This window comes from Rhinopithecus bieti, unplaced genomic scaffold (assembly GCF_001698545.2).
Source record: "Rhinopithecus bieti isolate Rb0 unplaced genomic scaffold, ASM169854v2 scaffold_74905, whole genome shotgun sequence".
NCBI lineage: Eukaryota > Metazoa > Chordata > Mammalia > Primates > Cercopithecidae > Rhinopithecus > Rhinopithecus bieti.
The window spans coordinates 729-13,427 of NW_016827500.1; the positions used below are offsets into that span (position 1 = coordinate 729).

Consider the following 12,699-nt stretch of genomic DNA (forward strand, 5'->3'; position numbering starts at 1 on the left):
AAGTTGGCCTGATCATTTGTCACTATAGCCTCAACTTGTGGGTCCAGGCCATTCTTCCTCCTCAGCCTTCTAAGTAGCTAGGACTACAGGCACATGCCACCAGGCCCAGCTGTTTTATGTTTCAATGTTTTTGTGGAGATGGATTCTCACTTTGTTGCCCAGGCTGATCTCAAATGCCTGGCCTCAAGAAATCCTCCTGCCTTGGTCTCCCAAGGTGCTGGGATTACAGGTGTGAGCCCCCATGCCCAACCTCACTGTTGAGGTTGACCAAATTAGCTATTAATAGGGCGGTTACCAAATGGTGGTTCTCTAAACTTCATCCCTCCTTCATTGATTGGTGGGTCAGTGGTCACTTTGTGGTAAGGAGGACTTCTCTCTGTGCTATTGATTTATTCAGGTATATCAGTGTGGATCGGGGGCTGGGGGGAGGTGTGCATTGTGCTATTGAGCAACTTGTAATCTGTCCCTGCTCTCGTTGATTTTGAGATCCAGATTGCCCCTGGCTAGGCCAGCAGGAGCCTGTAACTCAGGCCTGTTTCTGTGTCTCCCTCAGGACACCCGCCATGCCCTTTGCTTCCTATGGCCTCCACCACACTAGCCTCCTGAAGCGACACATCTCTCATCAGACGTCTGTGAATGCAGACCCCGCCTCCCACGAGATCTGGAGGTCAGAAACTCTGCTCCAGGTGAGAGTCGAGCTGGTCAAAAGAAACTGTTCAGCCAGGCAGGCGCAGTGGCTCACGCCTATAATCCCTAGCACTTTGGGAGGCCGAGGTGGGCAGATCACCTGAGGTCAGGAGTTTGAGACCAACCTGGCCAACATGGTGAAACCCCGTCTCTACTAAAAATACAAAAATTGGCCAGCCATGGTGGCACATGCCTGTAGTCCCAGCTACTCGGGAGGCTGAGGCAGGAGAATCGCTTGAACCCAGGAGGTGGAGACTATAGTAAGCTGAGATTGTGCCATTGCACTCCAGCCTGGGTGACCAAACTAGACTCCATCTCAACAAAAGAAAAAGAAAAAGAAAAAAGAAACTGTTTAGCCACCTTCTACTATGTGGGACAGAGTCCCAGAGATGGCCCCTCAGCCTGGGGCTGATTTTAAATTGTTGGTATTTTCCTGCTATGACTATTTAGAAACCATGAAAATAAATCTACCCACCCTTCTAACTTATATGTCATTGATGGTGTTTTTCATCCCAGGATCCCCTGTCCATGGAAGTTGTTTTGTTTTGCCTGTGGTGATATAGTTGTTGCAGAGTGTTTTGGTTTCCATCTCCCGTGTTGTTGGAGATGTTTCCTGTGATTACCATTATGTGGATATTAAGCCCTGCCCCAGTAGCATTTTTATGACACTGAATGGTGAGGGGTCTGTGCAGCCTTCACAGGCCTTCCATTGATTCAGGGGATCCAAGTAGTAGGTGACAGATTTCCTTGTCTACCCAAGCCTGTCAGGATAGTATGGGCTGGCTCACTCACTGAGTGCTGGCCAACTGCCAGGTCCTGGCTGTGTCTTCTAGGCACACATCAGAGAGCTTCAGCAGGTGCTGCTTCTGACGCTGGATCCTGGGGCTGACTTGGTAGCCACAGCCTTGCTGTTGACAGCCTGGCATGTAGATAAGATAGGATTCTATCTTCCACTTTGTATATAACTCCTAGTATTTGGAGTGCTGCACTTTTTGAAGCCTCCACACCATTTCACAGCATCCTCGCAGAGTGGAATGGTAAGAACCGTTGCCCTGTTCACAGAGGGGACCGTGATGCCCAGATGACTCTTGGCTGTGTGGACTGTGGGCTGTGCTGGCCATGAAGAGGGCAGGAGATCGTGACACAGGGCTTATAGGGCAGAACTGGAAGGTACTGCTGTTTCCTGGACCAAAGCTTTTTTTTTTTTTTTTTTGAGATGGAGTCTCCCTCTGTTGTCCAGGCTGGAGTGTGGTGGCACAATCTTGGCTCAGTGCAACCTCCACCTCTCAGGTTCAAGTGATTCTCCTGCCTTAGCCTCCCAAATAGCTAGGATTCCAGGTGCCCACTGCCACGCTCAGCTAATTTTTGCATTTTTGGTAGAGATGGGGTTTCACCATGTCTTGAACTCCTGACCACAAGTGATCCATTTGCCTCAGCCTCCCAAAGTGTTGGGATTATAGGCGTGAGCCACCGTGCCCAGCCCTTTTTGTTTTTTTAATTAAGAAAAAATGTTAATTATAAGATACACATAACAAAATTTATTGTCTTAACCATTTCCAAGTGTACAGTCAGTAGTGTTAAATATATTCATGTTGTTGTGCATCCGATCTCCAGAATGCTTTTCTTCTTGCAAAACTGAAACTGAACCGGCCTGGGCGCAGGGGCCTCACACCTCTAATCTTAGCATTTTGGGAGGCCAAGCAGGGAAGGATTGCTCAAGGCCAGGAGTTCAAGACCAGCCTGGCCAACATAGTGAGACCCTATCTCTTTTAATGAAAAACGAAGAAATCAAACCATTAAACAATTCCCCACCCAGCACCTGGCAGCCACTATTCTGCTTTCTGTTTCTATGGATTTGACTCCTAGATCTCATACCCAGAGTATTTGTAGCATATAGTACTTATTTGTGTGTGACGAGCATGCTTCACTTAGCATAATGGACTGAAGATTAATCCATGTTATAGCATGTATCAGAATTTCCTTGCTTTTTAAGACTGAATAGTGTTCCATTGTGTGGATGTACCACATTGTGTTTATTTATTCATCTCTCAGTAGACACTTGAGTGGCTTCTTTTTTTTTTGGAGACCAAGTTTTGCTCTTGTTGCCCAGGCTGGAGTGCAGTGGCGCGATTTTGGCTTACCGCAACCTCTGCCTCCCAGGTTCAAGCGATTCTCCTGCCTCAGCCTCCCAAGTAGTTGAGCTGGAATTACAGGCATGTGCCACCATGCCCGGCTAATTTTGTATTTTTAGTGAGACGAGGTTTCTCCATGTTGGGTCAGGCTGGTCTCGAACTCCTGACCTCAGGTGATCCACCTGCCTTGGCCTCCCAAAGTGTTGGGATTACAGGTGTGAGCCACTGTGCCCACCCCTTTTTGTTTTGTTTTTAACAGGTTCTAACTTTGTTGCCAGGCTAGAGTGCAGTGGTGCAATCTTGGCTCACTGCAGCCTCAAACTCCTGGGCTCAAGCAATCCTCCCACCTCAGACTCCCAAGTAGCTGGGACTATAGGTGTGATGCCCCAACACACCCAGCTGATTTTTGTATTTTTTGTAGAGACAGATTTTCACTATCTTGGCCAGGCTGGTCTTGAACTCCTGGCCTCAGGTAATCCACCCACCTCGGCCTCCCAAAGTGCTGGGATGACAAGGCTGAGCCACTGTGCCTGTTGATTGCCTTTTTACTCTATCAATAGTATCTTTTCATGCTCAAGAGTGCTGATTTTGATGAAGTCTGTCTATATTTTTCCTTTTGTTGCCTGTGCTTTGGGCGTCATACCTAATTAACCATTGCCAAATCTAGTGTTATGAAGTTTTCTCCCATGTTTTCTTCTGAGAGTTTATGGTTTTAGTTCTTGTCCTCAGGTCGCTTACCCATTTTGAGTTATATTTTGGCGATGGTGTGAAGGAAGGGCCTAGCTTCACGGTTCTGCATGTGGATATTCTGTGTTCCCAGCTCTGCTTGTTGGAGACACTGTCCTTTCCCCACTGAATGGTCTGGCACCATTGTTGAGAATGGTTGACTAGCTAATGCTTTTTTGCAGGTTTTTGTTGAAATGTGGCTTCATCACTATTCCTTGGAGATGTATCAAAAAATGCAGTCCCCTCACGCCAAGGTAAGTTTCCACAGTTTTTCTTCCCACCTCCTGCTTCTGACCCTGCTCAACCTGCTGCTGCTTATCCTGCCTCTGAGTGAGTTTTCACAGACTGAATGGTGGGAAGCAGAAACCCACCACCCACTTGTCACTCAGAAGCCGAATAAGAAGTGGGCATCGTTCTCTAGTTCCTGGTGGCGGGCAGGGGGTGTTGCACCCTGACGTGTAGACACTTGAGGACTGGAGGTCTGGCCTCTCCAGGGCCCACCCTGTGCAGCTTCCTGAGCCCCCTCCCTGGCAGCAGGAACAGATGAGGTTGTGGTGCTCTTGCTCTGAGGGTGGGGGAGCTTCGATGCCTCTGGGAGCCACGTTCTCGTCTGTGTCCTCAACCATCAGCAGTGCCTTTGTGCTTTCCCATGAAGGGGTGGCTTGGAGCCTCCTTTGCCTGCTCCCCCTACTCCCCTACCTCCTCCAGAGCATGAGCAAGCAGCCCTTCTCGTGGTGGGTGGCACCTGGTGCCCCCCTGCATGCAGCCTGCCTGCCTCCTCTCCCTCTCTCCTCTCCCTGCTCTCTCTCGGGGCAACATGCTGCTTGCAGATGCCTGGAGGTGGCAGAGGCCCTGGGTCACTCTTGCTGTTGCTGTTCCTGGAGCTAGCACCGCCCCCGGACTGGTCAGAGTGAGAAAGCAGCTAGGTGAACCTTAGATCTCCAGTCAGTCACCTCCATGGAGCAGCTTGACTCATGCCTGTCTGGGCCCTTGCCTGAGGTGGCATCAGCCACGCAGTCTGGTGCCCATGGCGTCTGTGCATCAGTATGCTTGGGAAACTTCGGCTTTGTCACTGACAGATTTATTGAGGGCTTCCTCCTGAATGTGGGTGATGGAGTTAAACTTCAGAGGAGCATCCTGTCACTTTTCCTCGGGTTCTGGCAAAGAGCTGTGGGTCTGCTTCTGCCACAGTCTCTACAGCCAGTTCCAGGGCCCCATGCTTTGCCATGTGAAGGCTCTCTCAGAGCATAGGGTCCCCCAAATCCTCACCCTCAGAATCACATGGGTGGAGAATGGGGAAAAGCTGAGGACCCCATCTTGGGCCTCCTGAGTCACAAAGAGCCTGCAGTCCCCTTCCTGCTTCCAGAGCAGACTTGCTGCATGTCCCTGGCTGGTGCCTGGGGGCCTGGTTATTCCCCAGGCCTGCTCCTCCCGTGGGGCTCTGGGTCCCTCACTCAGCACTAGTGCATGTGGCATGGCGTGGCCTGGCAGGGGCAGAGGCCACCACACTGCATTGTGTTCCTGTTGCTCCTTCTGCCTTCTGAGGGAGTGGAAGCACACCTACGTTCAAGAGTCAGCCAGAAAGACTCTTTTGGGCTGTCACCTGTGAGGATTCTGTGTCCTCACAGGCCAGAGGAAGGGCAGGGGGCTGTCCCTGTGGAGCGCAGGAGGTGCAGTTCCCTTCCTCCCCACATTCGCTTCCTCTTGGCCAGACCTTGGGGTGGGTGGGCCCTGCTCAGAATACCTTGCAGTGGCCGGACCAAGTATGCAGGGATGCTCTACTCTTCGCCTCTTCCAGTTCAGGCAAAACACAAAACGCAAGAAAACTTGGTGGGTGGGAGCCAGAGAAAGGCAGCTATGGAGGTCTGTGTCCCCCAAGGCTTCTTGCCGCTTGCCCAGGCCTGTGCTACACGTACTGCTGTGCAGAAATCCCTGCCTGTCCCCACTAGCCCTTATTTTCAGATGCAGGAAGTGAGGCTCCTGGGGTCATCCTCCTCACCCTGGTTGAGTCCAGGATGTGTGCTTGCTCCCCAGTGGCCCTGTGGGCAGTAAGGATGGCCATGGCGCTGCAGGCCACTGTGTTCCTGCAGGCAAGGGCAGAGCCACACTGGGGAACTGTGTGTCTGATTCCTCCCTGAGCCCCAGGTCTGGCACAGGGGAAGGCTGTGGAGGGCAACACCTCCCTGCCCTACTCCTTCGCTCCCTGCTCTGCGTGTCATGGCGACTGGCGAGTGTTCTGATCTCTCCTTTGTGGAGCCCAGTGGGTGCACTGCTTGGGCAGGAGGCATGCTGCTGGCGAGGCAGGATGTGCACCAGGCTGGCTCTGGCTGCACTGGGCTGAAGGGGTGCTTTGGCAGGCCATGGTGCCGCGGGGCAGTAGGTTGGAGGGTCGTGGCTAGGAACCAGCTCAGCCTCAGGTTCCTGCTGCCTCTGGGTGTGTGTGGCTGTGGCCAGATCCTCGGGGGCTCCCACCCTTGGGAACCCAGTGTATCTGGAGGGTGGGAGTTTCTGGTGCGGTAGGAGAGGCTGCCTCCAGGAGTCAGAGCTGATGTGCACACCACCTTAGCTGACCTCCGTACTGTGGGGGTGGAGGGCAGGGCCTGGTGGCCTGAGCCTGTGCTCCTCGTCTCTGTGCTACCCTTGGGGAACTGTCTTCGCCCTCAGTTCTCAGAGAGCCACACGGAGGGGACACTGATTGAGTTTTAGACAGATAGGAATTGATCATGTCTTATACCAATTTGGTAAATTTCTTAAGACAACTCAGGAGAATCCAGTCAATTCCACGTGTGTCTTTTCTGGGCAGAGTCCTCCTCCTGGAACATGCTTCGCTGGTTTTTCTGAGCCTCAGGATCTTGAGGTCTTGGTGGCTGGCAGCATGTCCCCGCGAGGGCCCTGGGCTCTTGGAGGGCTCTGGTGTGTGTGCACGTGCCACACAGAGTGTGGCCTCAGAGTCACTGGGGAGAATGGGTCCCATCTTGAAGGGCAGTGAGTTGGGCCCTTCCAATGAGCTAGAGAGGCCTTTAGGCCCCAGCAGTATTGAGGGGCCCCCAGGTGACCTGGAGGGTCCATCTGCCCGGCCCCCAGAGCTGAGGAGAGTGTGGCCACAGCCCTGGCCTGGCTTCGGAGGGGGGTGTTGCGCTGGCCCGCGGCTGCTGGGACTGCAATTGTTTGGATTGTCACTGACCGTGCTTTTGTTTTTGTTTTTTTCTCCTCACTCCTGGGCTTGTTCTCATTGCTTTCTTTCTCTCTCCGCTTCCCCCTCCCGTGTCTGGTCCTATCTCTCCCCTTCCCCACCCCCTCCTCTTGTCCTCTGCTCTTCTGCCGCTTCCGGCATCTCTCTGTTCCTTGTCTCAGCTGGAGGTTCTGCACTACCGACTCAGTGTCTCCAGCGCCCTCTACAGCCCCGCCCAACCCAGCCTCCAGGCCCTCCACGCCTACCAAGTACTGGCTCATTCGTTCCCTTCCCCCTGCCCAGAGTGCATGTCCATGCCTGGCAAAGCAAGGGGCCGCCGGGGCCAGCCTCTGGTGACTCAGAGGCTAGTTCCAAGCAGAGCGAGGCCCCTGTGTCTGGGGGAGGCAGGGGTCAGCCTCCAGTCTGGCCTGGCCCCTGGCTTTGTAGTCTAGCTTGGTTGGGGGTGGGGATGGTGGCTGTGTGGCAGAACAAGGCATGTGGTCCTGGCTGTCCAGGCTCCCAGCCAGTGGAGGTGTCACAAGCTCTCCGGTGTTGGAGGCCCCGTGCTTGGCCTGGTTTGAAAAACTGGGAGTCCTCAGGCCTCAGCAGTGGCCTGGTTCACTGCGCTCTGCAGGCTCTGGTGCTCAGGAAGGAGCTGAAGATGCAGAGGCCTGGGACTTACGGGTGGTGTGGGTTCCGCCTTGTTTAGAACTGTCACCCAGCCTGGAGGTGCTGTGACCCAGAGCCTGTGTGTGAGGCAGGGGGGTGGGAAGGACCTAGGGCTTGACCCTATAGCCCACAGAAGCTGTCCGTCCTTGACAGCCCAGCCAGGACCCGGCCGTCACCTGGGGAGCCCTGGCCACTCATGCACACCTCCAGAGGCGGATTAGAGTGGGTGGTGACCTCATAGAGGTTGTAGCTGCCTAGGCAGAAATGACACGTGTGTGGATGGATTTGAGGTCAGTGAAGCAGAGTTCAGACTTGTAGGGGACTTCAGGGATGACAGCGGAATCTGTGAGTCAGGGGAGACAGGCTGTGCTCACAGCCAGTGATCTGTCCCATTCACCTGGGAAGGAGCACGCATGACTGAACAGGAATTAGAGCACAAGATGAAGAAAACGTGTTGGCCCCTGAGCGCCGTTGGGCTGGGATGGCGGCCACAGCACACGGGGGCACCTCATACCGCAGGAGCCGCTCCAGAGGAGAGGAGGGACCTGAGAGGGCTTGGGCCAGGGAGGGAGGACAGTGTCCAGAAAGCATCTGGTAAACCCCATGGTGGGAGGGGTGACCAGCGAGACCTAGGTGGGGTGAGCTGAGGTGCTGTGAGTCTCAGCCCAGTGGGAAATGTGGGTCTTTGGGGAACACATCCTTAAGAAGCAAGCAGGTGTGACTGTGGCCAGGGACTCCATGTGGGAACATGGCCCAGGAGGGGTGCCGAGCTGAGGGAGGAGTTTGGCTCAGCACACCTGTGGGAAAATAGCCTGAGAGGGTTCCAGGTGACTGCCGGGGGCAGGGACGGACAGTGGGCCCTCCGACCCTTCGGAAGGACCAGGTGAGGTGGGGCAAGTGCACCAGCAGGGGAAGGCTTGTCCCCTCCCCTGAGTCACAGGGAGGATGTTAGGGCTCAGGATCCTAGGCCAGGGTTGGAGGGCGGGCCTGGGCTGAGATTGGAGGAGGAGAAAGACCCTGGTCTAACTTCCCACCCCACTGGTGCCCTTCTAGTTGGGCAGTATAGGTACAGGTATTATGTCTCATACTTTTCTCCTTCCGTCTTTTCTTTTTTTTNGGAGGAGAAAGACCCTGGTCTAACTTCCCACCCCACTGGTGCCCTTCTAGTTGGGCAGTATAGGTACAGGTATTATGTCTCATACTTTTCTCCTTCCGTCTTTTCTTTTTTTTTTGTTTTTGAGATGGAGTCTCTGTTGCCCAGCCTGGAGTGCAGTGGCATGGTCTCAGCTCACTGCAATCTCCACCTCCCAGTTTCAAGTGATTCTCCTGCCTCAGCCTCTTGAGTAGCTGGGATTACAGGCATGTGCCACCCACCTGGCTAATTTTTGTATTTTTAGTAGAGGCATAGTTTTACCGTGTTGGCCAGGCTGGTCTCAAACTCCTGACCTCAAGTAATCTGCTTGCCTTGGCCTCCCAAAGTGTTGGGATTACAGGCGTGAGTCACCGCACCCGGCCCTTTCTTCCAAAACAATGCAGATTTATTGCCCAAAGACTTAACGATACAGATAGATAGAAGAAAATAGCCAGCCACGATGGCTCACGCTTGTAATCCCAGCACTTTGGGAGGTTGAGGCAGGCGCATTGCTTGAACTCAGGAGTTTGAGACCAGCCTGGGCAACATGGCGAGACCCCTGTCTCTACAAAGAAATACAAAAATTAGCCTGGTGTGGTGGTGTGTGCCTGTGTTCCCAGCTACCCGGGAGGCTGAGATGGGAGGATCCCTTGAGCCCTGGAGGCAGAGGCTACAGTGAGCCGAGATCACGACACTACACTCCAGCATGGGTGACAGAGTGAGACCCTGTCTCAAAAAAAGAAGAAAATGCCTCCCACCCTGTAGCTCCATCTTCAGACTCAGCCACTGATCTCTGGGGCGTGTCACCTGGACCTGTGGGGACAGTTTTCTAACAGGGAGACTTGAGTGGGCAGCGATATGGGCAGTGGCCCGTGCGGGGTCTGCAGCATCCCAGGATATACCCGGAGCATGGGCCCTGCACCAGCCTCAGCAGCACAGATGTATGAAGGCCCAAAGGCCTGGGGGACAAGCGTGGAGAGGCGAGCATGTCCACTCAGACTCAGGGCCCTGCCCTCAGCACCCTAACTCCCCTGCCCTCGTCGACTCTTGATGCTCCCACCTGCCCTCCCAATGCTAAGCAACCGGAGGAAGCCCATGGCCACCAAAAAGGCTTTCCTCTCCAGCTAGATCTCCAGGATCCTGCTTGTATGTTACAAATCAAAGTTTGGCCTAGGCTGGGCACAGTGGCTCATGCCTGTAATCCCAGCACTTTGGGAGACCTGAGGTCTGGCCAACATGGTGAAATCCCATCTCTACTAAAAGTAAAAATTAGCTGGGCACGGTGGCACACACTTGTAGTCCTAGCTACTCAGGGGGGCTGAGTCAGGAGATTCGCTTGAACCTGGATGCGGAAGTTTCAGTGAGCCGAGATAGTGCCGCTGTGCTCCAGCCTGGGTGACAGAGGGAGACCTTGTTTCAGGAAAAAAAAAAATTTGGCCTAATATCCCTGACTGTGCTTTTGTGTTGGGGTTTTCCTGACCACAGGTCCCTGGGCAACAGAGGAAGTGACGCCCCGGCCTTCTGCTGGCCTGAGTTCTCATCTGGCTGTGTCCAGGATGAGCAGGTGGAAGGATTTGGGGAGGAAAGCGAAGCCATGGGGTTATTTTTGAACAAGGTCTTACTCTGTCACCCAGGCTGGAGTGTAGTGGCACGATCCTAGCTCACTGCAGCCTCAAACCCCTGGGCTCAAGTGATCCTCCCACCCTAGCCACCTGAGTCATTAGGACTATAGGTGTGCACCACCACACCCAGCTAGCTTTTAAAAATTTTTCGTAGAGACCGGGTCTCCCTATGTCATCTAGGCTAATCTCTAACTTCTTAGCCATCTTTCCGCCTCTGCCTCCCAAAGTGCTGGAATTACAGGTCTGAGGCACCACACCTGGGTTCCATGTGCTTTCTGCACACACTTGGGAGGCTGGTGGGAGACCCTGGATCCAGAGCTTGGGGGTGATGCTGGCTCTCTTCTGCCCTGAGGATCAAGACAGGCACCAGTGCCCAAGGGCACAGCCTGTGCCACCCACTGCGGGCTTGCAGCAGTGCAGAAGCAGGGCTGGGGGGGCCTCTGCAGATGTGTCTGTCTTAGTGAGGCCTCCCCAGGGTGGGCTGTGTGGGCGCTGGGCCAAGCACTTCCCTACCACAAGCTGGTCAGAGTTCAGACCAAGCAGTGTAAGGCACGTCCACTGGGTGCCAGGCACAGCGGTGCCCCAGGGAGTGGCCCCACTCCCAGCCTGGCTCATGCCTCCTGTGGGGAAGCAGAGCAACCGGCTCAGGGTGGGATGTGGTCAGACCTGGAGGCCTAGTGCTATGGGTGCCACGCTCCTTCCCAGGCCCTCACCCCTCCTTCTCCACCTAGGAGTCGTTCACGCCTACTGAGGAGCATGTGTTGGTGGTGCGCCTGCTGCTGAAGCACCTGCGTGCCTTTGCCAACAGCCTGAAGCCAGAGCAGGCTTCGCCCTCCGCCCACTCCCACGCCACCAGTCCCCTGGAGGAGTTCAAACGGTAGATGTCCCTTGCGGCTTCCCACCACTGCTGTCTCCCCCGCTTTCCCCTCCTAAGGTGTCGCCCACAGCAGCCTCTCCCCAGGGCATGGAGGGCAGGGTGAGGGGAGTCCCTTTCTGCTCACAGCGCACGTGAGGCCTCTCCAGGCCTAGGCAGGTGCCCTCTCTCCCCACCCAGTTGGCTCCCAGAGCCTCTCTCCAGACTGGCCAGAGAGGCCCCATTGTGCTTCCATCTCTTGCATCTCATCTTCTTCAACCCTGTCAGGAGAAGAGCTGGGGCAGCCCTGACTGCCAGGCCCATTAGGGCCAGCAGAGTGGGCTGTTTGTATGGGACTGAGGTGAGGTGTGTGCAGGAGCGGCACTGACTTGGCCGCCTGCGTGCTGTGTGTCCTTGGGATGTTCCCTAAACTCTCTGAACCTTGGTTTCTTCCTCTGAAGAATGGGGCTGAACCTCCCGGAGGTGCCCAGTGCTCTCCCCCGGCAGAGCCGACCCTCACTGATGGGAGCCGCGGGCTCACCTGTGAGCAGGGCGTCCTTACTGGGCAAGCAGCAGGTGACCCTCCCAATCCCCTGCAGGGCCGCTGTCCCGAGGTTCGTCCAGCAGAAACTCTACCTATTCCTGCAGCATTGCTTTGGCCACTGGCCCCTGGACGCATCGTTCAGAGCTGTGAGTGTTGGCCCCGTCACACATGTGCCTGTGTCCTCTGTGTGCCGTGAGGTGGGAGGTCCTCTGGGGCAGATGAAGGAGGAGAGCAAGTGTTTTCCCAGAGCCCTTGGCAAGGAGGGGTCTTGGAGGGCCACATTGTTCTTTCTGTTTGTTTCCAAATCCAACCCTCAGGAAAGCCCTGCCCTGTCCCACCTGTCTGCTGCAGGGCAGGTTCCTACCCTTGCCTGACCAGGGAGCACTGTGCCCCCTGGGCTGGGAAAAGGCCACCTATGACCCTGGCTTCTGGAGGGCCAGCAAGAGAGCCAAACCTCACAGGGCTGTGTACGTCTCTCCTGCGCCCTCTGGGCGACGTGGAAGAGCCAGTCCCACCCAGCTGCCGCCTGGGACCTGGGCTCCAGGCCACCAGAGGATTTGGCCCCCAGCCACTGAGCCCTCAGCACACACCTCCCCCACAGGTCCTAGAGATGTGGCTGAGCTACCTGCAGCCATGGCGGTATGCGCCTGACAAGCAGGCTCCGGGCAGCGACTCCCAGCCCCGGTGTGTGTCGGAGAAATGGTGAGCCTCAGCCCCTCTCACAGACATGCACTGGCTCCCCCAGGTGGATATTGCTCCAGTGGGTGGAGGCCAGGCCAGAGGCCTGTGCTGGGGTCAGCCTGGCCCTGGCCCCGTGGCCGCCTGCAGTCCTCTCCCCCCTCTGCCGAGTGGAGCACAGACCAGCCCTTCCTAGACTCAACTTTGCCAGGCCCTAGAATTGGTTTCTCATGGAAGCGGTGGGTGACCCATCCTGCCCTGTCCCCTCTCCCTTCTGTCCCAGATGAGTGTTCAGCCATCCCCAAACTATCCCTTGACGCTCATCAGCACAGAGCAGAGCAGTGGTGATCAAGCAGGGAATGAGGGAGGCCGCCTTCCCCTCATCCCCTGCTTGATTCTTAACAGCAGACCCCCAGGCTTCTGTGGCACCTCACATGGCCACTGACCCCTCCCCTCACCCACGGCCTTCCCCTTTGGACCCTTC

General features: G+C 55.4%; 1 protein-coding gene across 4 annotated transcripts; it reads left to right on the plus strand.

The window, feature by feature from the left end:
• Positions 1-230: 230 nt before the first annotated feature.
• LOC108523286 (sphingomyelin phosphodiesterase 4) lies at positions 231-12,693 on the plus strand. 4 transcript variants are annotated; one of them, XM_017863812.1, is made up of 7 exons: positions 594-686; positions 1,750-1,857; positions 3,728-3,799; positions 6,900-6,986; positions 10,872-11,017; positions 11,593-11,683; positions 12,139-12,693. In XM_017863812.1, the coding sequence occupies exons 2-7, from the start codon at positions 1,807-1,809 to the stop codon at positions 12,241-12,243; spliced, it is 552 nt and encodes a 183-aa protein (XP_017719301.1). In that variant the 5' UTR covers positions 594-686; positions 1,750-1,806; the 3' UTR covers positions 12,244-12,693. The 4 variants fall into 4 exon arrangements, 3 of the variants coding, with proteins under 3 accessions (XP_017719300.1, XP_017719302.1, XP_017719301.1); XM_017863811.1 differs by lacking the exon at positions 1,750-1,857 and having other exon boundaries at positions 231-686; XM_017863813.1 differs by lacking the exons at positions 1,750-1,857; positions 6,900-6,986 and having other exon boundaries at positions 552-686; positions 12,139-12,253.
• The last annotated feature ends 6 nt before the right edge of the window (positions 12,694-12,699 follow it).